Genomic DNA, 26324 nt, shown 5'->3' with positions numbered 1-26324 from the left:
ATGAAGAACTTCCTCCACCATATTAATGACGCATCACACCAGGAAGGAGGCTGGCTTAACCTGACGATTTAACCTAACTAGGAGGAGTGCCTCTTTGATAAGATACAGAAAGTTAATGTTAGGTAATACTGTCAAGAATAAATAGAAACGTAGAGATTGTTTAAACCCAATAAATTTGTGATGTTCCTTTTTTTTTAAAACAGAAAAAGGAGACATCTTTACCAACGGAGAGAAAAATGTGGAAAATTTAGTTGCCACCTCATCGTTGCTGACGTAGTGGACGAATACCTCAGCTACGATGTAACTTGATTAGAGACAACAGAAAATTTATTTTATTAATTTTGGTGTTGATAACAACAACAAAGTTTTTTTAATAGCAAACAAACTTACAAACAAACAAAAAAAAGTTTATTTATCCAATAGCTGAAATTATTTACAGTTTTCAGATTATATTTCTTTTAATTCTTCAAAGAAAAAAAAAAGAAATATTCTGAAAAAATATGTTTAAAAAATAAAAAGAAAATTTGAAAACATTTTTTTTTTTAATTGTCACATTAGATGAACTAGGTTCAACATGAATTTGGAACTATACAATTTCTAATGGTCCAAAACAAAAAATAAATCAATAAAAATCAATCCACCAATTTGAAGTCCAAGATACTACAGGCGAAACTTGACATCAACTAGAATTTGAATTTGAAACTGGAATAAAACAAAATAAAAATAGTTAATAAAAATTCTTTTAAAAACCGTGTCAATTTCTTAAAATACAAATACAAGTTATAACAGCAAAAAATTACTTGAGGATAAGGATTAATGACATTGTCGGTTGGATGATAAAACAGTATTATGAGATGATGGAGTTTTTTTATGGCATATCAACCCTTTTTGGGATATAATGTTTGGTGCATTTTGGGTCAGGAAGCAGATATCTTCAGACAGCCTGATCTGGTAACACCAGAATGAGATGATTGCAAATGATGGAAGAAATGGGCAAAGTTTGATACTTTAGGATGCCCTCTCAAGAGGTATTTGTTGACATTAGACTTGAAAACTGTAGTGAAGGAATTTTGTGATGACTTATGTCTTGATGTGTTAAAAGTTTAATAACCACTTAAAAATATCAAAGGACAAAGTATAATATTTAACACATTTATTAAACAACTTACAGATTAAATGGTAAGGTAGAAGCGACTGGATGTATAATGATTAAGGTTTGTGATGGAGACTCGTTTTTGTTTATCTCCCAAAGAGTATGTTCTATTAAGGGCAATAATTCTATCTTCGGTTCAAGGGAAAATAGCTCTATTATTTCTTTTTATTGTTCTTAAGTAAATACATTATAGTGACATATTCCTGGAAGTTGCATTTGGCTTTAGGTGCACAGAAGAAAGAAAAGTTTGTTTTCCTGCAATTTTTGTAGGAAGACGCATTTTTGTATTGAAAGGAAACATACTTCTATATATTTATTAGTAGTATGTAATGAAAATCGTTCCACGAAAGAAAAAACAAAACCATTTTATGACAACAACGAAGAGAATTACTTAATTACCCACACCATCTATTACATAAAGGGCAAAATGGGCACAAGCGTTTGTGTATGTCCACCAAAGTTTTTTGGGGGTGGGAGTTCTATTAATATAAATCTCACTTATCTGTTTAAATGTATGTATGTATGTATGTATGTATGTATGTATGTCTGCCTAAAACTTTTGACAGAGGCAATGGATGTTCATGAGATTGGTATCGTTTTGAAGCTCGGCCCTTCGAATGACAAATATCGAAAAATTGGCTAAAAATATTAATTCCTTCACCCTCAACTGGGTACTTTCCTACAAGGAGGGGTCGATTTTTTCGCTGATATTTTTGCAAGTCATTCAAACCTTGCGTCAACGTCGGATAAAAGATGTTATTTCAACCGCCTGTGACATCACAACTGCGGTGGGCACATTGATAAGATTGTTTTTTTTTTTTTCCATCTCCTTTTCCTCTGGCGTGTTATGGGTTCGAACCTGCTTACTACTCCTAATTTCTTTTTTTTTTTTTCTTTTGCTCAACCAACACCCTTACACACACCTTTACTTTCTTTTCCGCCTTCGCGCCACGGGTTCGAGCCTGCCTACTGCTAACACACACCTACAAACACCTGGGCAATGTGGGGTACCCAGGCTAGTTTGGCATAAGCGGAAGAAAATGGGACATGAAGAAAATGAAAAGTTGAAAGTTTTTAAGGTTGTCAAAGGGCTATCAGCAGTTATCTTTAGGTGAAGATAGTTAATCTGGAGTGTGAGGGGAGAGGCATCTTTTTCTCATTGCTTCCAGGATTTTCTTTGTTGACAACTATGGTTCCTAAATGGCTGAAATAGTTCTTCAGGGGACTGATAAAATAAAATCAATGTGTCCTGCAAGTTGATTGGTTAGTGTGTAAGCAAATCACCTAGCAGGGATATTTCTCCATGAAAGAAAATAGGTCTTTATTTATAACTGCTACACTTGCTGTGCATTTTTATATTGGAGATTGGAGTCAAACACCTATGAAGAGTGTTCAATAACCCACTTCTAGTTGTCTGATCTAGCTGAAATTTTGCATGTGCAATGATTTATATTTCTATGGGTTATATGTCAAATTACAGCTCTAAACTAATTTGTAGTTTCTGATTTACAGGTGTTTGAACCAAGTCAGGTGTAAAATAGAGCCTGTGGAGTGTTGCGCAGGTTTTTGCATTTGAAAAGATGTACACTGCAGGAGACTTTTGATAGAATGAAAGAAACGTGATAATGATACCCCTGACCTTGTAGAACACTGACATTGTGAATGTAAACATGGCCAAAAATCTGTGGAAAAAGATCCCAGATCTGATCGCTCCCCCCCCCTCACCTTCTGCCATTGATGAGGCATCTGTCAGTCAAGTTGAGGCTTCCATTTTGGAAGATAGATGCGTGACCATTCACCAAATAAGCCAAAACATTAAAATTAGTACAGAGTCTGTGGAAAGTATCATTACTGATCATTTGCATGCGCATAAGGTGTCTGTTAGATGGATTCTCAGGTTGCTGACACTTTTCCAGAAGCAAGAATAGTGCTTGAGGATGAATTTAGAAATGTACTAAGATGAGTCAAAGCTTTTTCAAAAGACTAATTACACAGGATGAAACCTGGATCTATCACTATGATCCAGAGACCAAAGCCCATTCAATGTAGTGGAAACACTTAGACTCCCCACCTCCCAAAAAGGCAAGGGTCCAGTCCTCTGCTGGAAAGGTCATGTTCATAGTCTTCTGGAAGTAGGACAGGATAATGATGACGGGTTTTCTTGCAAAAGTATTACAATTACAGGAACCTGTTATGCTTCACTTTTGAAGAAATTCAGAAAAAGCTATTGAAATCAGGAGGCAGGGCAAGATCAGCAAAGGTATAACACCTCCTGTAAGACAGCACGGCAATCCACAACATGAATATTGCTAGATCAGAAGCACGAGCATGTGGCTATAAAATCCTCTCCTATCCCATCTATTCTCCTGACCCTGCATCTTCTGGCTTTCACCTATTCCCAGCAATGAAGTTGCTTTTGAAAGGAAAGCATTTTCCAGATGATGCAACCTTGATTTCTGAAGTCACGATGTGGTTTGAAGTTTTGAATAAGATTCCAAGATACTGGCATAGTTTTATGTTACTTTTATTAATAGAATATAACATTAGAATATATGTTGTTATCTACATTCAAACCGGCCACACACTTCCACCTCGTAAACAAGATGCCTAACTACACCATTCGTCCTATTTCATCATGTAAGCTATGGGTTTCTCGCAGACATTTTGTACTTTATACGCCACCTATTGATGCTCTGGTCTTGTATGACGACCTTCGGTTCTTTGTATCATGGAGGTAGATCTCTGGCAATTCTAACATATTGAGTTTTCTGTGATTCCATTCTTTCATTCAACTGACTGATAACATCGTCTTGACTTTGAGCCCCGTCGCTTGTTTGCATAGGAAATGTGTCCCTTACCCTTATGCTCAGCAGGAGTTGAATCCACTGTGAAAAATTTCCCCCACTCTTTATCTGTGCCTAAATCAAAACGCGGATTCCATGAACAAAGCTTCTTTCTTAGAACTGCACGCCTGTGGAACTCTGTTCCGTCTGCCTGCTTCCTACCGGACTACAACTTGGATGTCTTCAAGTCCAACGTTAACAAATTCCTAATGAACCGCCCCCCCCCCTTAAGTAAACACTTCATCAAATCTCCACACTAACGTACTGTACTTGCAATAACCCTTATCCCTGAGTGGCTTCCGGGCCTTGATAAGTGGTGAAAAAAAAAAAAAAGACAGTTTTTGGTAAACTGGTGTTCTGAGTGTTAGCAAAGCCAGTTCAATATCTTTGTTGGTTGTTTTGGCATTCCAGAATGTGTTTTTTTTTTATTTTTTGAATTTGCTTCTCAAGAAAACCATGGATCTAAGGTAATATGGTGACGATGCTAAATATCTGAAACCCTAATCTGATGAGAATTTCTGATATCCGGCACTTTTATAGTGAGAAACCTTGTCAGATACTATTGTGTATGGTATACCATATTCCACAAACATTTATTTAGTTGCAGCCACATTTTTGAGTTCAGCCAGTGTTCTGGAAGCTTCCGTACCACTATGTATTGACCGTAGTAATCGACAATGCTTCCAGCATCCAATGAGAATAGATCTGTCCCTAGATAGTTCCATGGTTTGGTTGGCACCTCATGCTAGAGTAGACATTCGTGTTGCTGACTTTTTGGAACTCCTGACATGTCAGTTATCTCTCTGTTGAGCTTGTGCCAGTATATTGACTGTCTGACTCACAAGATTGTTTTTATCATGCCCAAGATCCTCCGTAACTGTTCAAGGGTTTTCTTATGGAGGAGTCTTGAGACAATGTTATGTTCTTCTTTCAGCAGTACACTGTTTTCTACTGATAACTTGTCTCTGAAACTCCAGCACTCACATAGATGTTGGGAGTACTCTCAGAGTGTCTGGTCATTCATGAATGATTGTCAGAGATCTTTTGCGTGATGAACTGGACATGGTCTACCCGCAGGTCAAGGTCGATAGCTTCCATAATTTTGTGATTAAGAAAACGACTCAAGGAATCCAGTAAGGTGAGTATCCTCCAAGGTCTATATTCTACGGTAAAGTTGTGTCCTTGAAGCTTAAACATCATTCTCTGAAGTCTTTGAAGTACAGAAGTTATACTCTTATTAAAGATCATTGTCAGTGGCTTGTGGAAACTTCCGTTATATAAGTATATCTCTTAAATAACTTGATCCCAAAATTTAATATTTTAGTATGTATTTTGTGTAATTAAAATATATAGGAAAAAAAATCTTAGGGAAACAAACAGCTTTAGCATAAAAAAGAAAACATTAAACCAGTGATTTCCAAACTATGGCCCACAGAGCTCTCATGGAAAATGTAAAAATATTCAGGTAAAAATTTTTTAAATGTAAATGTGTGAAAATAGTGTGGCAGTTTTTCTTTTTCTTCAGAAACTGATTCAAAGAATGATAGGTGCTTCTACACTATTGGGACGAAATTTTCAACAATCCTAATATTGAATTTCACATGAAAACAATGGTATCTACGTATTCCTCGTATTTTTAAGATGATTATATCCAAAAATTATGAAAATCGAGAGGGTAGAAAATTATTTATTAAAGAAAAAAATAGAATTTGATGAAAACGATTGTAAGACACAGGACAGTTCAAAAGGGAGGTAATTTTCTGTTTTGATTTAAACAAGATGACCGCAATTTTTCACCTGCTAACACGATCAAAGTTGTTCTTTTTAATAATTCGGTAATATTCAGGTAATTTCGACTGCATAATTTGGAAGCTACCATTGTAATTTATTAGAATTGACAAAAAAATCAGTTGAAACCATTGGTTTTTATCTGAGAACTCCAGACTACAAAATTTCGTCCTAATAGTGTAGAAGTGGCGAATGATGTTTTGGCGAACCAGTTTCACTAGAAAGCAAAGCTAATGAGCAAAACACTATAAAACACATCCATGTAGCTCTTAAAAGTCAGCAATATACACCCCCCCCCCATGTGAAATTTGGAGATGCCTGCATTACACCATAGATTTTATGTAAATCATGTAAGGGAGATAACTCGTTTCAATTTTATGCTTGTATTTTGTACTGATAGGTTTTTTTTTTTGTTGTTTTTTTTCACTTGTAATACATTTCAACAAAATTAAACATTTTATTTACAAAAACACATTTTTGTATTAAAAATGTTAATAGACCCAACTCTCCTATAAATAGGAAACCAAATAATTTTTTAAAATCAATAAAATAATCTTTATCTCTACTTATATATGAAATAAACTTTGTGTTTGTCTGCGAGTTTCCTATGGACTCTGAAATGGCTGGGTCAATTTCTTTTAAATTTCAAAGAAATGTACTTTATGTGTCTGGTAGTGTTTATAGATAGGTTTTGTATTGGAATGCCTATGATAAGTACCGTAAATCGACAATTAAAAAAAATCTTATGAAAGAAAGAACATTTGATTTTGACCAAAATTAACACTCTTATACAGCCTGACATTAAAAGTGCATTTGAGAAGTTTTATCACCACACAAACAGAACAGCCCACTATATAAAATCAACAGTAGGTTCTTTGGAGAACGACAGGACAGACAGACAGACAGGAACACGTTCAAAGTGAATGTTTCTGTTAAAAGAACAATTGAACATGATACTTGACTTTTGCATTTAAAACTTTAATTCAAGCCATTATATAAAAATAATATCAAAATTAAGAGTGGGTTCTCTACAGTGCAATGTAGACCACAATATATTGTGGATTAAGTCACTTCAGGTGGTCATGAGAAACTTCCTCTCGATGCACTGCAGTGGGTCTCCAGCTTGAGCAGGTAATCATTCGATTTGATTGAAAAATGGATGTTTTCATAGATTTTGATGACAATAAAACAATTGGAAGTGTGGAACATTCGTTTTTTTTTTTTTTGTGGGTTTTTTTTTTATATATGAGTCACCGCTGGTCAAAGCCTGAAGGCCACTCGAGGATAAGGGTTAATGGGTGTACAGTAGTTAGTGGGATTATAGTGTAGTAATCATAAGTAGTGGAAATTTGGTAAATTGGATTACTTAGGGGGACCGTTCATCAAGAACTTGTTTATGTTGGACTTGAAAACTACCAAATTGTAGTCAGCTGGAAAACAGGCAAACGGAGGAGAGTTCCACAGGCGTGCAGTGCTAAGAAAGAAGCTTTGTTTATGGTATCTATGTTTAGGTTTAGGCACAGATAAAGAGTAGGGGAAATTATTGATAGTGGTTTTAGCTAGACGAGTGTTTTTTGTGAAAGTTTAGCAAGAGGAGGGGGGGAGGCCATAGATTGGAGCTCAGATGAGCACCTGTGATTAAAATAATGATAAAGCAGAGACAGGCTCGCAACGTCTCTTCTGTGGGAAAGAGGTTGCAGGGAAGAGAAAACGGCATCCCCCACTAAGCTACGAAATCTATTTTGAACTCTGTCAAGGCAGGATAAGCAGCTTCTAGCAGCTCCTGCCCAGATGTGGCAACAGTACTCCATCATTGGACGTACTTGGCTTTTATATAGGTTGGTCCTCATTCAATCCCAGACAAGTCAAACTTCCATCCTAGTATATAATAGTACTGCTTACTGTATAATTACTCTGAAGAAAGAATAAAATTCATTGATATTCATCAACTTTTCTCTGAGAGTTGTTGGAACTTGCTTCAAAATTATGAAATTTGCTAAAATTTCTATTTGTCCATGAACTCATATAAATGAGTCTTACAATAGTAAACCACTAATTTATTGCCAAAAGTACAATGTAACTTTGTGTGAACTTAGCATGGTGTATAAATGAATGTATAGCTCCCTGATTCCTAAAATATAAAACATTCCTATTCATAGGTTAGTCAAGATTTTGCTTTCTAAATAAAAACTTTTTCCTTTCAATTTGTGCATTCTAACCTATTTTTAGTCATAACTAGGGCTATGACAATAAAATATTCTTTTTATTGTTTTGACTCTCGAGTGTGTATTTGTTGATATCTTATATGAGTGATGTGGTTCTCAGTTGATTAACTGTGTCTGTGTTGGATATATACTCGAAAATCAAAACAATAAGAATATGCTGTAGTCATAGCCCTAGTACTACACAGTTTCAACTCAATAGTAAAAAACAATAAGAATATGCTGTAGTCATAGCCCTAGTACTACACAGTTTCAACTCAATAGTAAAAAATTCGGTACTTGTACAGTTTAATCAAGACATTAAAAAAATGAAAATATCGAAGAAAAAAAAAAAAAAAAAAAAGGTTATATTGTATATATCTATTATGGAATGAAGTTCTCTGAAAAAAAAAAAAATTAAATTCATTTCATCAAGTAGTTCTTTTTTTACATTGAAAAAACAATTTATGATACCTAGCAAAAGGTTTGATTTTTAGGAAGAAAAGCTAGTATTAAAGATGGTAAAGGAGTGTTGGTGCTTTAAACTGAGTTATCTCCCCGTGGCGTATTAAAAAAATTCAAAGATGGCTACTTTCAACGCACTGTCATAAAAACGTGTTTTTCCACTGTAAAAAAAAAAAAAAAAAAAAAAAAACTACTCAATCAAATTAAGTGAAATTTTTTTCGGAGATCTTCAGTCCAAAACGGATACATACAATATAACTTTTTTTCGATATTTTCAATATAACCTTTTTTCGATATTTTCATTTTTTAATGTCTTGTACCAAAAATTCAGATACTCTGAGACTAGCAAAAACTTTCTCTCCTTGCACAAGGTGAGGGTTCTTAATGTATCTAAAAAAAAAAAAAAAAAAAAAAAAAAATCAAGATTATATTTACCATGTAAGAGGTTGATAATGATAGATATAAATTTAATAAGGCATGAACAACTAGAGGAGTTATTCGCAAATCATGGCTCATTAGAAAGTAGGAAATTATAAAATTGAATCAAACTAAAAATAATTTCCAGAAACATTCATCAGGTACTGACAGGAAGTGTAACCATATTGAAATTATGTGTGGCATATGTGTTTATAGTTCTCTGATGTGTGACCGGAGAGATTCTGTATATAATATATTATACTTAATATACAATATATTGTATATTAAAATAATATTCATAATAATTAGCTGTACCTATATTGCATACTACTTGAACAATGCTGCAATATCCCTTTCTTCTTTTTAAAAACAAACGCATTACTACATAGGTTTTGCTTCTGCTTACCTTTTAATGTGACGTCTTTAGCACAGTCGTTGAAATTATGAAGCAGTTCTGTGCAGGGTTGGACATGGATCGGGTTTTTGAGCAGGCACTTTTCGTAATCCTCGTGGATGTGGGCGCATTTGTTTTTGATTTCTACCACAAGAGGGCTTGAAAATTAAAGAAGAATTAAAAGAAAAAGATGATTCTCTCTAAAATAGAGTGCATAAGTGTATGAGCGGCAGTATTTTTACATTTGTGGTGAAAGTTCATTTTTCCTTCTCTTATTCACCCTTTTGAGTTAGTATGACCCGGAAAAGACAGAAGGGGGGGGGGCAGAAAATAAAAAAATATAAGACAAAACAGAAGAGCAAGAATATAAAACAAGAACATAATGACTCGCAATGCCAATTGCTTCATATCATAGATTATTATTTAACTTTCATTTTTTAAATTTTTCTTTATCATGTTTGGCTTATTTAACCTCTAACCCAGTTCTGTCCATGCATAATTCTAAGTACAGCTAAAAAAAAATAACCATTAGTCAAAACTAGCTAATGTATCTACATCCAATATACAGAGTGGCCCACTTAAAAGTAGCTCGATCTCTCTAATCTTTCTCTTGGTGACCAACTGACACCACAAGACAAAATGCAATTCTTTTCCCAACAAGATGGTGCTACATGCCTCACGCCCCACAAATCACTGACACGAGTTCATGACATGTTTATGGAAGAGAGATCAATAAGCAAAGGGTTATGACCCCCACGTTCCCTGGACTTGTCATCGTGTGATTTTTATCTTTGGGGAACTTTAAAACAAAAAGTTTATGCAAATAATCCTCACAATTTAGACCAACTAAAGGAGAACATTACTAACGCTATCAGGAGAATCAGCAGAAAAGATCTACAGGCAATATCTGCAAACGTTGTTAAACATGTCCAGAAATGCATAGATGTCAACGGGGAGCACTTCCAGCATCTTTTATAACATAACAGGTAATTTAAACAATGAAAGAATGTTTCTCCTCTCTACTATATTTTCTGGGCTACTTTTAAGTGGGTCACCCTGTATTCCAATACCTAGGACTGGTTTGGGGTTGACAGAATTTGAGTAGTTCATAGGGTTTAAAAGTAGAGTAGGCAGAGGAAAATTTCGTTTTAAATTTTAAAAAAAAAAAAAAACGGGTAGAAAGGACTGGGAAAGATAGATTTGGGTACAATTTAACATGTGCTTTAAATGTTGCAGTGTGTTGGACGACTTTCAGAAGTTGATGTCTAAACTAGCCTATCTCTGACACCCTAAATAAAAAGAGTATTCGGCTAATTAAAAAAATAAACACAAGTAAAAAACAAATATCACATATTTACACTGTCACAAAGTATTAGGTAGGTGCAAAAATAATGTCATTTTTTAACGTTCAACTATATATAAACAAAACAAATTATTTTTACATTGACCTAATAAAAAATAAACACAAGAAGTTGGTATTATCGATGGTCTCTATTATCAACGAATATTGCATGCCTACGTTATCACAAAAATAAAAAAAAAATAGACAACAAAAGTTGTACATTAAAGGACAAGGAGGAGGGTAACTCGTCGTTGTGATATCATAAACAAAAAAGTGGGATGTTGAACAGCTAAAATTCAATGAGAGCGGACATCTTAAATCATGTAAGGCACACCACTTCCTCCTAATGGCGATTTGGTTCCATGGTTCATAAAGACATCTTCCCTGGCAGAGGACAGTCATAAGGGACAATCGTGTGTTGAATTAAGTCTACAAGCACCATTCCATCATTATTCAAAGGAATATTTCAAGCCCACAATCAGCCTTCCAAGCTAGCAGGAGATCCAATCAAACTTTTTGATCTTCATCCAGTTTTGATAATTTTAGGTTGCTTTGAGACAATCTTCTATTCTATCATTTTTTTGCATCATTTTCCAGTGGGGACTGAAAAACACCTCCATTGTATTACATGTTTAGCATTTAGTCGGATATTCATCACTAACAATAATAAAGTTATGGCTGACACAATGAGAACAATCTACTGTAGATGAAAATTAAGGGTTCAATTTGAATTTCCATTCTGGTTCCCTCTGTATATTTTGTCACACTAAATATCAAAAAACATCTTTGGTTATCTTGTTCTTCTACAATTTAGTGAGAATACATGGACATTTCATAATTAGTGGAGTGATTAAATTGAGGTTTTCTTTTTGGGTTCTTTTTTTTTTTTTTTTTTTTGGCAAACTGGTAGGTAGACGTTGATATAAAAAAAAAATTATTCTAATTATTATAAATTGGAATGTTTTTTAGGTTTAAGAAACCAATACAACACAGAATTTTTTTTAACATTTAAAAAATTTAGGGCATTTTACTATAGACATCAAACAAAAAAAATGGTCAACAAACAAGTAAATAAATAAATGTTATCAAAGGCAAGTTACTCTCCCACATAATTGGATAAGTTTTTAGTGTTTTAAATGATTTTAAAGCGTTTATTCAGTTTGAAAAATAAGTAGTATTGAGCATTATGTGAGAAAGAAAAAATGGCTGATGACATAATATGGTTAAAAATTGAAAATAAAACAAATACTAACAGAAAAAAACTCGATAAATGTTGCAGTAACATTGGGTGGGTTCCTACTAGTATTTTGTTTAATTTGTTTTTGTTTATAGTAAAAAAAAAAATGCCTAAAATTTTAAATCCATTTAATTTGGACCTATATACATAATTATCAAGCATAGAATCAGGTTTTTTTCCTTTTCCTACATTTAAAAATTTAAACAAATCAAATTACACAAAACTACAAACTCCAATCAAATTACACAAAACTACAAACTCAATTCAAATTAACACAAAACTTACAAACTCCAATTCAAATTTTACACAAAAATTACAAACAAAACTTACAAACTCAAATTCTAATTTACACAAAACTTACAACTCAAATTCTAATTTACACAAAACTTACAAACTCAAATTCTAATTTACACAAAACTTACAAACACAAATTCTAATTTACACAAAACCTTACAAACTCAAATTCTAATTTACACAAAACTTACAAACTCAAATTCTAATTTACACAAAACTTACAAACTCAAATTCTAATTTACACAAAACTTACAAACTCAAATTCTAATTTACACAAAACTTACAAACTCAAATTCTAATTTACACAAAACTTACAAACTCAAATTCTAATTTACACAAAACTTACAAACTCAAATTCTAATTTACACAAAACTTACAAACTCAAATTCTAATTTACACAAAACTTACAAACTCAAATTCTAATTTACACAAAACTTACAAACTCAAATTCTAATTTACACAAAACTTACAAACTCAAATTCTAATTTACACAAAACTTACAAACTCAAATTCTAATTTACACAAAACTTACAAACTCAAATTCTAATTTACACAAAACTTACAAACTCAAATTCTAATTTACACAAAACTTACAAACTCAAATTCTAATTTACACAAAACTTACAAACTCAAATTCTAATTTACACAAAACTTACAAACTCAAATTCTAATTTACACAAAACTTACAAACTCAAATTCTAATTTACACAAAACTTACAAACTCAAATTCTAATTTACACAAAACTTACAAACTCAAATTCTAATTTACACAAAACTTACAAACTCAAATTCTAATTTACACAAAACTTACAAACTCAAATTCTAATTTACACAAAACTTACAAACTCAAATTCTAATTTACACAAAACTTACAAACTCAAATTCTAATTTACACAAAACTTACAAACTCAAATTCAAATTTACACAAAACTTACAAACTCAAATTCAAATTTACACAAAACTTACAAACTCAAATTCAAATTTACACAAAACTTACAAACTCCAATTCAAATTTACACAAAACTTACAAACTCAAATTCAAATTTACACAAAACTTACAAACTCAAATTCAAATTTACACAAAACTTACAAACTCCAATTCAAATTCACACAAAACTTACAAACTCCAATTCAAATTCACACAAAACTTACAAGCAAAAAATATCTTCTAATTCATGCTTTTTAACCCTTTATCACCAAATTGTACTTTCAAGTCGCCTTTTAAAAAAAAAAAAAACACCTGTATAGGAAATATTTCTTACTCTTATGGCTTGTCAGCCCAACTCGTTCTCAAAGTACAGGTCTATGCATGGTGCAACAAGTGAATGAGGGGTTTATTTATATTTATGCGTTAGTTGCATGCTAACTTTCGTCACGTGTGGGTTTCATGATTACAAAATTTATTTATTACATAAAAAATATTCTGGCGGTAAAAAGTTGAAAGAATGACTGGCCTTCCATGATATTTTGTCACACTAAATATCAAAAAGTATCTTTTCTTATGAATTAGAGATTTTTTTTTTCATCAATGTTAAGCGTTGCATTAATTTGAGTTACAATTTTTAAATTAAGAAGCCAATACAACGTTGATTTTTTTTATTTATTTAAAATTTTGATACTTGTACAGTTTAATCAAGACATTAAAAAATAAAAATATCGAAAAAAAAAAAAGGTTATATTGTACGTATCCGTTCTGAACTGAATATCTCCGAAAAAAAATTTCACTTAATTTGATCGAGTAGTTTTTTTGAGTTTTTTTACAGCGGAAAAAAACGTTTTTATGACAGCACGTTGAAGGCAGACATCTTGGATGTTTTCTTAATTTTTGTTTGGAGTTTACAAATGGCACAGGGAGATAACTCCAGTTAAAGCACCGACACTCCCTCCCCATCTTTAATACTAATTTTTCTTCCTAAAAATCAAACCTTTTGCTCGGTATCATAACAAATTGTTTTTTCGCTGTAAAACAAAAACTACTTGCATGAAATTAAGTGAAACTTTTTTTTGGAGAACTTCATTCCATAACGGATATGTACAATTTAAACTTTTTTCGATATTTTCATTTTTTAATGTCTTGATTAAACTGTACAAGTACCAAAATTTTTAAAATCAACTTATTTTCGATGATATACATCTTCATCAGGCATGGAATTAGTTTGTGTTTTTTTTTTTGTCTTTCCTTGTGGCATCCATTGTGTCACTTGAAGATCAAAGCGCGGTATTAAACAGTAATTTTGTTCTAATTACAAGGATTACGTGTGGCTCGCATGAAATGAATTAGATTTTTTTTTTCCTTGGTGTAAGCATTGCGTGACTTTGAATTTGTCAATAAAGAAGCCAACACAATATGGAATGTTTTTTATTAAAGTTGATTTAAAACTTTAAACTCAACTTAGTCTTGACAATATACGTCTTCATCAGGCATAGAATCAGTTTGATGTTTCTGAATTTTTGAAATGAGGATTGTCGAACGGGAATATTTCTGTCGAATATACACCTGAAGAAGATTACATCGACCGAAACATTGTGAAAATCACTCAGGATGAGAACTGTATTCCAATGAATCCAAATAATACGAACGGAATCAGTTTGCAATTTTTTTCTTTTGTTATAGTATGGTATCACTAAAAATCAAAGTCAAAGTTTGTGTGGCCTTAGTGAGTTTTTTTCAAATATTCCAATTTCTTTCTTTTTTTTTTACAAAGGAGTCATTACTTATCAAGGTCCAGAGGCCACTCAAGGATAAGGGTTAATAAGTATACAGTGATCAATGGGACAGTGACGTAATTGTTAGTAGTGGAAATTTGGTAAATTGGATTACTTAAGGGGAATGGCTCCCCAAGAATTTGTTTATGTTGGACTTGAAGACAACCATATTATAATCAGCCAGAAAGCAGGCAAATGGACGAGAGTTCCACAGGCGTGCAGTTCTAAGAAAAAATGTTTTGCTCATGGAATCTACGTTTAGGTTTAGGCACGGGTAAAGAGTGGAGGAAATTATTGACAGTGGTTTCAGCTAGACGAGTGTTTCTTGCAAAAGTTTGACGAGGAGGGAACCATAGATTGGAGCTCAGACGAGCACTTGCCATGAAAATAACGATAAAGCAGAAACAGGCTTGCAACATCTCTTCTGTGAGAAAGAGGTTGCAGGGAAGAGAAAAGGGCACCCCCACTAGGCTACAAAGTTTATTTTGAACTCTGCCAAGGCAGGATAAGGTCTTTCTAGCAGCTCCAGTCCAGATGTGGTAACAGTACTCCATCCTTGGACGTATCTGGCTCTTATATAGGTATGCTGACTTGACAAATGAGTCGTCATTTAGTGGTAGAGCCAAATAATGTTACACACATTGTTAACACCAATTGAGTTTTCTTCTTTATCGCCATATTTAAAAGATAAATTTCTATCAAAATTCTTAAAATATTAATGCTTATCAATATGAGTAAATGCAAAAGTTGTTGTTCCATGTTCACAAGAATGAAACGTTAAGATTTCTTTTCAAGAATTTCAAGCCAAGAATTTTGCAGAGCTTTGAAAGCCATCTAGTAACAAATACAGAGAACAGAAAAATCTAACTCGAGATATCATATACTGATAGCTATTAACATCCAAATCATTAGATTTTATTTTTAAATCTGCACCGATAAGACTCATTATTACACAAGGCTTTTAATAAAACATCAACATTTTCTTTTAACTAGTTTTTTGTTTTTTTAAAAACAAAAAAAAAGTATGAGCTGCTTACACTTACACTGGTATCCTTGATAATCAACACCCCATATAATACTATGTCAGAACATAGTATTTTGTTTAATTTTCTATTTTTCGTTTTGTTGTCTATAGTAAAAAATGCTTAAAATTTAAAATCAACTTAGTGATTGTGTGAAATGAATTACAGATTTTTTTTATTTTTCCTCAATGTAAGCGTTGTATGAATTTGAATTAAATTTCTAAGTTAAGCCAATAAAATGCAAAATTTGTTTTTTAAATAGACATTTATTTAAAAATTATCTTATTCTTGTGCAATTTAGTGAAAGTACATGGTTATTTGATAGTTAATTAGAGGAGTGATTCAGTTTTTTTATTTTAGGCAAACTAACAGGCACTTTTTTTTTTTTTCTTCCTTTGAAGATTGTAATGCTGGGTATGGGGCAGCCAAACCAGCTGCCAACATTGCCCTGCTTTTTATTGAAACCAACCGAGAGCTCTTTTTAGTATCCTCGTTGTTCCCTTAAGTGCAATTGTCTGGATCTCTTTTGCACTTGCTTCACCCGGAATATTAGTTAGGTAGGACTTCAGGTTCTTCTTCATAAGCCCTGAGGCACAAGAGTGGACATTGATATACAGGAAGAACAGAGATAGAAAGCAGAAGAGAGAGAAGGGAGGTAGGAGTAAGAAGTCACTTTTTGTCACATTTTTTGAAACTCTCAGGAAATGTTGTTGTTGTTGTTGTTGCTATCAATATCAATATTTTGTTGTCATTATTTTTGTACCGTGGGAACGTGTGTTATGTTTGAAGGGGAATGCATTTCAACTTACTTTTCAGAAGCACAAGCAGCCAGTTTTACTCGCGGTACTTCACAATCGAGGTGCCACGTGTCTGGGTATTTGTCCACGCAGTTCGCATAGACATTCATGTATTTGCCACAATGCTTTTGGACAAGCTTCATTGCAAGGTCCAAGGCCTCCCTGGTTGAGAAAATAAAAAAAATAAATAAACATGAATTTTCACAATTTTATAATTTACTAGCACACCGTTTGGTGTTGCACAGTCATAAAATATGCTTTACTATGATATTTTAATTTATGCAGATTTAGGTTGGTTGGTTGTTTTACGGCATATCAACCCTTTTCGGGTTATTCAATGCCAAATCCAAAGATTTTGAAGAAAAAATTTTTAATAGAATATATCTGTTGTTTTCAAATCGGTTTCTATTTAACCCATAGTTGGGACCCTAACAGGTACTACCACTCTGGGTTAGAGTGGACCTGGGAGCAATGGTAATTAAAGGGTGGCTCCACACTCCCCAAAGCCCACAAGCTGGGGCCTCACCACTGGATATAGTTTAAGGTCATATCCAGGACCCACATTGAGGTACTTTTACCCTCTGCAGGGGGGCAGTTGGTGTATTCTAATGCCCCACCGACAGGGCCTTATGCAGATTTTGTATTTATTATTATAGAACAATTCTCTATTGATTATTATATTGTACCCAATATATAGCAATGATATCAAAACGTTTAATAAGAAATATGATTTGGGTACCATTAGCTAGAATGGAAACCAAAACATTTCGCTATCAGATAAATACTGTATTTAACACTTATGTATTTGTTACGACATTGAATTCAATGATTCTTTACGGTAAAATCATGCAGGCATCTTACCTATATATATATATATATATATATATATATATATATATATAGGTATATATTAAAGTTTTAAAAAGGATAAGTGGAGTCATTATTAGAATTTTGAGGAAGATCGATGCGGGGGAGAAAAAATAGACACGAAAAATAGTCAAAAGACTATTTGATTAAATTAAAACAATAAAAATAAAATAAATACAAAAAAAAAACAGAACCTTGAGGTACTTTTCATCCGACACTTGTCAAGAGATTACGTTGGCAGCGATTAAAATAAAACAATTTACACATAATTAAAAATGAAGGCGAAGGGAGGAGTGAAACAAAAAAAAAAAAAAATTATAAAACTACATGGGGTGAATTAAATGAATGAATAGCCCGTGATATATCGTCCATATTTCAGAACCTAGGACAAAATAAAAAAAAAATAAAAAAGTTAACTTGCCTGCAAATAAGTGCAGAAACAAGAAATAATGATGCAATGTAGGCATTTTTTTTTTTTTTTTTTTTTTTTTGGTAAATCAGAGCTCTTTAAACAGGTCTAATTTATGTGACACATATATATATATATATATATATATATATATATGCGAATGAAAAGGAAAACCTAAAATAGATAAATGGTAATCAACGTTTTGTCCTTATTTCAGGGGACATCATCAGGATTAAGTTAAAATTGCAGAGGAAATAGGCTATAGACCACATGCGAGTGAAGAGGGAAGGAACTTTATGTTCCTTCTTATTCTGGAAAAGAATTTACAAATGTGCGTGTTTGTAAATTCTTTTCCAGCATGTGCTCTCTGCTTATCCCAACATTGTTTCTAGTCACCTAACACAGCTTCTTCCCACTGGACTCAAGCAGTGCTAATTCAGAAGAGATGTGCTTGGAGATTGCGGAACCTTTGCCTCATAATTACATATGCAACTCCCCTTACAGGTGGTATCCATTGTCTCTTGAGACTGAACAGAAACATCAACATAGATATGTGTTGCATATTTTCACTTCTATATTAATTTATTTTTTCATTTGTGTATATTTCTTTTTCTTTTTTTCTTATTTATATATTTTTTTAATAATAAAAAAAAAATACCTGATTATTAAAATTTTTTTTTTTTTTCAAAGAAAGATATTAGGATTATTAATGTCACTGGCATACTGAGAATGTTGTTCAATAATTAACGAGACAGCTAAACTCAGATTTTTAAATCGCCAAAGTATTGATGCTTCTACAGAATTTGAACAGAACAAAACCGGCTTTTGTCAAACTAAACTTAAAACTTAGGTTAGAGTTGGAGTTAAAAAAAAAAAAATTAAGTCAAATTTTATAGTTTTAATTTAATTTTAACTGGCATGATACAAGTCATGAAAAAATTGCCTCTCCTTAATCTTACCACTAACCCTGAGATCGGTTGCCAATAAAAATGGGAGCCTTTTTCAGTAAAGATAACAAAACGAAAAAGTAGTCAAAAACAAATATATAACAAAGAGATATTACCAAAGACAAGATAAGTAACACTTTGGGTAAGTTGTTTTTTGTTCTGTTTTAACTTATTTTAAAGAGTTTATTTTCTTTGAAACATAAGTAGTATCGAATTTAGAATTAGAACAATAAAAAAAAATGGTTGATATTAGACAATCATCTGAGAAGTCTCGATAATCATTCAAAAATTAAACAAAATACTAGTAGAAACCCATCCAAATTGGATTCTAATAAATGTTATCATGATATTCTCCCTGTCCTCCCTCCCCCCACAAAAAATATATATTTAAAAATAAAATACAGACGTGAGTGCAACAGGGCTGTTAAAATTTAATTTATAATCTACAAAATCCTTAAAGCTCAACCGTTTATTTATTCAAACCACATTAAAATTTAGATATTTTGTCTTAGCTCCTTTGTTTTTCAATAAATTTATTCAGCAAAAATTAAATAGAATTAAAAATAAAAGAGTTAATAGCTCAAAACTCCAGTATTAACAATAACATTTGTCTGTACGAGCAAAGTGTAGTACTAGTATAGGTTCTGATACTAAATTCAGTTTTCTATCCTAGGTCAGTCAGTGAGAAATCTTTTTAGACTGGGGCAATTTTTTATTTTTATCTCACTCTGTAGTGGCCCTTCTTGAGGAGCTGGATTTCTTCCACATTAAAAGCCGACTTTATCTCATTCTGCCCTCATGAGGAATATATTAATAGGGACATTTTGGCTAGAATTAAAGTGTAGTATATGTTCAGTAACAGAAGTCATTTGGTTATATTGGAGGTCCCAACATGGCTGCCAGATTTTATTGACTAGTTTTGTTTGATTTCTCAAACAGTGACAGAGCAAATAAACTTACAATATTCGTTTGATTTTCACCATTTTTTTTTTTTAGTTTTTACTTTGCAAATATTAATTTATTTTCTAACTTTTGCAGATTAAATTGTATTTTTGTGGATTATTTTCATTTTGCAAATATTAACAAATAACAAAAGCAAACAGCGTTTATTAAAATTATTATTGCCACAAAAACTTAGTGTAACGTTAATGTTATCAAGAATTAGTCGCAACTACATTTACTTTTGTAATGGTTTCATTTTTTAAGCTAAAAACATTAACGTTTATTTTTCAATAAAAAAGTAGTCACAAAAAAATTAAAAAAACAAGCAGCAGTCACAGTTTTCTTCTACATATATAAAACAGTAGATGTGTGTGTGTAAATATTTAACCGATAAACTCTTAAACTACTCGTCACATAACACTAAAATTAACAGCAAATAGTAATCATACACAAAGAATAGTTTATAACAAGTAACATCTTTGTTTGGATGGATGAATAATGTATACAAACATATCAGCAAGTTGAAATGAATATTTTGCATTTCAACTTGCCAACCTATTTCTATTTCTTTCTGCAGATGCCCAAATTTATTTCTTCAAGTCATTTAATATTAAATCTTTCTTATCTATCTCCCAATAGCTACATCAGTAAAGAATGTGGCTGAAGTGCTAAATGCTTTGGTTTCGATTCTAGCTGATGGCATTCCAGTCATTTTATTTTTTTTAACCTTTGAAATTACTATATATTAAGTACAATATAATATTCAATAGAGAATTGGTTCTGTAATAGTAAATACAAACTCTGCATGAATTATGACCTGGCAAAGCTAGGAAACTCACGCTAGTCTTTAATAAAAACTCCAATTTCCTCTGCAACTTTTGTCACGTTTTCCTTTGTTTTTGTAATATTTCTGTGAAAAGGTTTGTGATTTCATCATTTTGTATGTAAATTAAATATTAACAGATGGTCAAAAATGTTAAATATGAACAACAAAAGTAACAGGGTTTTCTTTTTGCTACTATTTTGTTTTCTTAGATTTTGATATTTACACAAATATATTTATCGTTTTAGAATTTTGTGATAAAAAAAATGTCAGAACTCTTTCTCACCAATGCCACAATTCGTACCAACTCAACTTCAACCGTAACTCACAACACCAACTTTCAATGACTATGCTCTATCTCAACTGAAAAAAACTCGACCCCCTCTCCTCACAAATTCATCCTTCTTATAACTGCTGCTTCCCTCATATGCAAATTAATGCCACTTGTATACGAAAAATCCAGCTACAAACTTAAGTTTTCATTTTTCTTCTTTTTTACTTTTTCGATCTAGTCATCTGGCAGGCCTAACAGAGGCTTGTGTGAGTAGCCTCTTCTATTACACCCTCTCCCCCAATATCTATCACACACAAATGGTAGGGAGATGATGATCGCCTTCGATGGGTACTGTTACGGAAGATTGGGGTGGGAGTAGTTTCCTAGTTTCCATCCTCCTCATCACCATCACACTTGCATCTGCCAATTCCATCATTGCCTCTTCTTCTGTAGGCAAAGTCTCTGAGCTTATCCTAAGAGACAGTAGAGGGTCTAGGGTCATCCTCGAATGGTATGTTATTTTCTTCATTGTTCTCCGAGGTGGAAAATGCATCACGTGGGTGGACATCTTTCACATGACATGGGACACCATCAACCAATATAGTCTGAGGAATTGTTACCGAGCATTTAAGTGTTTTTTACCCAGATACAGTCTCCCACTTTATACGGGATGTTTACAGCTCTAACCAGTGATGTTGTGATATCTATGCCTTTTATACGCTGTTTGTATCAGTACATCCCATTGGCTGGCACAGGTGATGGTGTTGCATTGTTCTTGAGTGTCACCTGTGGTGCGCTTTGGAGGTACCTTGACTACATTTATAAACTTTGTTACATTAGTAACCACAAGTTTTTTTCGTTTGTAATGTTTTCATTCTTTGTTTTTGTTTTAAGGTTAACATTTATTTTTAAAAAATAAATAAATAAATGCAGGAAGATCTTTTCTTACTACAATTCCTCTATGTTGCATTAATTTCAGCATCCTAAATTGTATGAAAAAACAGATCAAGTAAAGAATAGATACCTTGTAGCAGAAGACGACGACTAGTGATGACAACATTTCAAGTTACACCAGCGATTCGACCTTGACATTGGCACAAGCAGCTGGCGTTGGTTGTTTGTGAACACGTAAAATAGCAGACATGGTCGAATATTCGCAAGCAAGATTTTTTTAAAATATATTTACAAAACTTTTGAAGATTTAAAAGAAAAATATATATTTACAAAACATTTTTTTTAAGTAAGTAACAAAACGAACGTATTTAAATAAAAGATATTTGAATAAATGGGTGTCTTTCTGAGTGCGTTTTTAATATATTTACAGAACGTTTTAATAAAACTTATAATAAAATAAATAAATACATTTAAGTCAAACTTATTAATGACAGGAACAAATATAAAATAACTGACTTGTTCAGATTTTTGTGAATATTTCACGGATTTTTGCGACCAAGATTGATTTTTATGTACAGTGGGGTTTTTTTTTTTGTTTGTTTGTTTGTTTGTTTTTTTTAATACAATTCAATTTAATTATTCTTTAAAACATTAACTTTAGTGACAATTAATATATTTTTAAATATTAAATTTTGATTTAATCTCATGATACCCTGACGTGATCAATTTATTAAATGACGAAAAATCCAAAAGTAATATATTTAAATAAATAGGTGTCTTTCCGAGTACGTTTTTAATATATTTACAGAACTTTTTAATAAAACTTAAAATGATAATTATAATTATAATAAAAATGTTTTGTAAATATTTTTTTTTCTTTTAAATCTTCAAAAGTTTTGTAAATATATTTTTTTTAAATCCTGCTTGCGAATATTCGACCATTGTCTGCTTTTTGACATGTTTACAAACAACCAACGCCATGTGCTTGTGCCAATGATAAGGTCGAATCACCGGTGTCACTTGAAATGTGCGCCGGTTGTCGCTAGTCGTCGTCGTCATCTCTGCTACAGGATATCTAATCTTTACTTGATCCAAAAAAAACTAACGAATCTCTTAGTAAAATGGAGTTATCTCCCTCAGATCAAGGACAAATTATATAAAGGCGCCAGCCCCAATTTTAAATGCGATGTTCGTTTTCAGCACATTCGAAACCCCCTAGAAAATAAGTTTTTAAGGTAGGTTTTGTGTTGGTCTACCAGGCCACAATTACCGAAATAAAAACTTCAACCGTAATTCATAACACCAACTCTCAATGTCTATGCTCTCTCTCTCAGCTGAAAAAACAAAAAAAAAAAAACAATTTATCCTTCTTATAACTGCTGTTAGTGCTGTCTGTTCCCCTCATATGCAAATTAATGTCACATGTATACGAAAAATCCAGCTACAAACTTGAGTTTTTATTTTCTTCTTTTTTTTACTTTCTCGATCCTGCCATCTGTTTGTTAAAAAGAACTCTACAAAAATTAGATAGAAAATTAATACGGTAGATTAATTTGCACTATCACCACTCAGGAAACAGATGAAACTAATCGATAACATTTGGCAGCCACCTTGGGAGCTGACCGCTTCAATATAACCGGCTCACGGCTCATCCATTCTCATTTGTTAACAGATTTTCCCATCAAATAATAACTGACAGATGGGTTGGCAAATATACCCGGTGAACCAAGTGCACGAGATTCAAACAATTGGTCAGAATCTTAAAAAGATCTCCCGGTTGGAATATATGAGAAACCAGGTGAATGTATGGCATTCGACGGGATGCCCCATCCTCAGCTTTAAACAAACTGATAAGAAATTTGTTAAAAAATAATAATGGCACTTTTGAATCCTAAAATTAATTTTACGGCAAATTTGAAGGTCAAAGTTCAAATAACTAAACGATATATATGAAAAGAAAATTATGTAAAAGTACTGAAATACTAATAAAAATAATACTATAAATTCTTTGGTTTTACCATGTGTTTTTCACGTTCTTGACACTCAGTCCTAGAAAGTCCGGGTGATTTTTAAGTAGGTAATGATAACCTTGCTTCTCTCGAGCTTTTGCAATTGTCTACCCTCCTAGGCTTTACTTTCTTCCTTTGAAAAGGGGTTAATTTACTGCTGCTTGCATGAGGAGGCGCCCATACAGAGGAATGTCGACGGAGATTTTCAGACATTTTTGCGGGCCAGAGTTTTGCACGCTGGCTTTTAAATTCCCATTTTCTTACCGTAAATATTGGATATGGGCAAAGGAGCCACGCCACTTTTAGCAAGTGGAAGTAAGTTCCACAAAGTAAATGGATAAGCAAGATGGCTACTTTGCTTAGAAACGATATTTACTAATAAAATCTAATAAAATTGAAGGTTAAATGAGTCCAAATAAACAATATATATGGAAAAAAAAATACTATTAATTTTTTATGGAAATCGCTCCAGACAAAGCATGAAGCCACTTGATGCAAGGAGAAAAAAAAAACATACTTCTTCAAAGTCAAAAACTACCCACTGGTAGTTGTAGATGGATAGATTCCAACCTCAAAAAAACAGCAATTCTTCCCCCTTTGTCAAAAACGTTGCTCATAGAATGTGAGTTAACGAAACACAATAAAGTAGGCAAAGGTTACGACGTCGCTGGAAATAAATTCAAGGTCCACTTTCTACTCTTTTGAAATATTTATTTTCTTTAAAATAAAAATTTAAAAAAAAAAAAAAAAAAAAAAAAACGCAAATAGGTCACAAATGAGTAGGTATACCTAAACCCCAAATTAAATTGTTTTGGGTTAATTTCTCAACTGTATTTGCTTTAAAATAATTTATGTCGCTAACAATAACGTCGACCATCTCTTTTACTACAAAATATATATATATATATATATATATATATATATATATATATATATATAGTAAAAATATAAAAATTAAGATCGCACACTTTGTAAAACTGCAGAAGTATCCAAATCTAAAACGACGAAATGAAATATTGGTCTTGTCATCGTAAAATCGTCTGCAAATATTGGCCACTTACCTTTTATCAGATCCAGCTTTTAAAGTCATTTTCAGAAAAATAAATACAGATTTTGTTTCAAGAAAATACAATTTCAAAACAACGATCGACTCATGTGGAAAACATGATTGCTAAAAAAAGAGAAAGAAAGAAAAAACGGTGAATTCGAAATCAAACGGTGAATTATTAACAGTTGTCTTTCGTGAGTAAATGACCGGGTTTTTCTTGGCGGTGGGGGGCGGATCTATATATATTGTTACGGATATCACATTATTGTAATTCTAGCTAGAAGCCAAGTGGGACTCCTGACTCTTTTGTCTCACAATTTTTCGTCTGCTTAAATTTTAATCACATGATTACGGTGAATAAAATAAGCGGTCAATAAAATAAACCATTCGTTCAAGTACCGTTTGTTATGAATTTAGCTGAATACGATATTAAAAATCACTTTATTGGTACTTATGCACTTATGTTACCAGGCTGGCATGTGTTTTGTAACTATTCTGTACTTTCACTTAAATTCATAAACAAAAACGATATCCTAAAACTTGAATTTATATATATATATATATATATATATATATATAATCATTTTATCTATATTATAAAGCTGAATGTTTCTGTGTGTGTGTGTGTGTGTGTGTGTGTGTGTGTGTGTGTGTATGGTCACGAATAGGCTCCTATATCGTTGACTATTATAGAAAACTGATCACGTATAATGATAGAAGATGTATCGAGACACAGGAATGGGTATGTTTGATCCTGCAGAACGGTGGTTCATTAAAATTCTGGGGTCTGCGTTCGCGCCCGGTCCACAAAGTATGGAAATAAAAAATTTAAAAATTAAAAAAAAAACGTTTACAAGTGTTTTCGATATAGATGTACATAATAATACTTTGATAAGTATGTTTTAACTTAAATAGGGATGGTATAATAAAATTGTGGGGTCTGCGTTCGCGCCTGACCTCCATAGAATGGAAATAGGCACAAACTTGAATGAAGACTTTTCATATCTATCTGCGTAAGTATACTTTGATAATTATGTTTCAGTTTGAAGAAATATGGTATAATAAAATTATGGGTTGTTCGTTCGTGCCTGACCTTCATAGAATGGAAATATGTCACAAAGTTTAACAAGGTTTTTTAATATAGATCTACAGAATATTGTGATAAGTGTTTCAGTGTGAACAGGTATGTATAATAAATTATGGAGTTCATCTATTTTATTTTTACTTTCATCATATTTTGCTTTGGTTTTGATACCCCCGAATTCGAAGCTATCTCTTTACAACCCTTCCTTTTCATAACCTATCATACTTTAATAAATCAAAGTCCATTTTCTGTAGACTGTTTTTGAACCCAGTCAATGTCGGGTACTTTTGCTAGTTATATATATATTTTTGGGGGGCGGAGGAATTGATTTAGTGAGATAAAGGACCGCTTGAATAAATTCATGATTT

The 26324-nt window shown here is 32.5% G+C and overlaps 1 protein-coding gene across 1 annotated transcript; it reads right to left on the bottom strand.

Moving 5' to 3' along the window:
* Positions 1-326: 326 nt before the first annotated feature.
* LOC145273626 (coiled-coil-helix-coiled-coil-helix domain-containing protein 5-like) lies at positions 327-25043 on the bottom strand. The gene is made up of 4 exons (XM_080127075.1): positions 24886-25043; positions 16672-16821; positions 9274-9419; positions 327-702 (listed from the first exon to the last, which is right to left on the bottom strand). Exons 1-4 carry the CDS (start codon positions 24912-24914, stop codon positions 680-682), a joined length of 348 nt encoding a protein of 115 aa, XP_079983201.1. The 5' UTR covers positions 24915-25043; the 3' UTR covers positions 327-679.
* Between the last annotated feature and the right edge of the window lie 1281 nt (positions 25044-26324).

The sequence above is a fragment of the Euprymna scolopes genome, unplaced genomic scaffold (assembly GCF_053919585.1).
Source record: "Euprymna scolopes isolate OS-2025 unplaced genomic scaffold, ASM5391958v1 sca10, whole genome shotgun sequence".
In the NCBI taxonomy this organism is placed as follows: domain Eukaryota; kingdom Metazoa; phylum Mollusca; class Cephalopoda; order Sepiida; family Sepiolidae; genus Euprymna; species Euprymna scolopes.
Note: the sequence above shows the minus strand (reverse complement) of the source record. Positions and strands in the feature narration are given on the sequence as shown.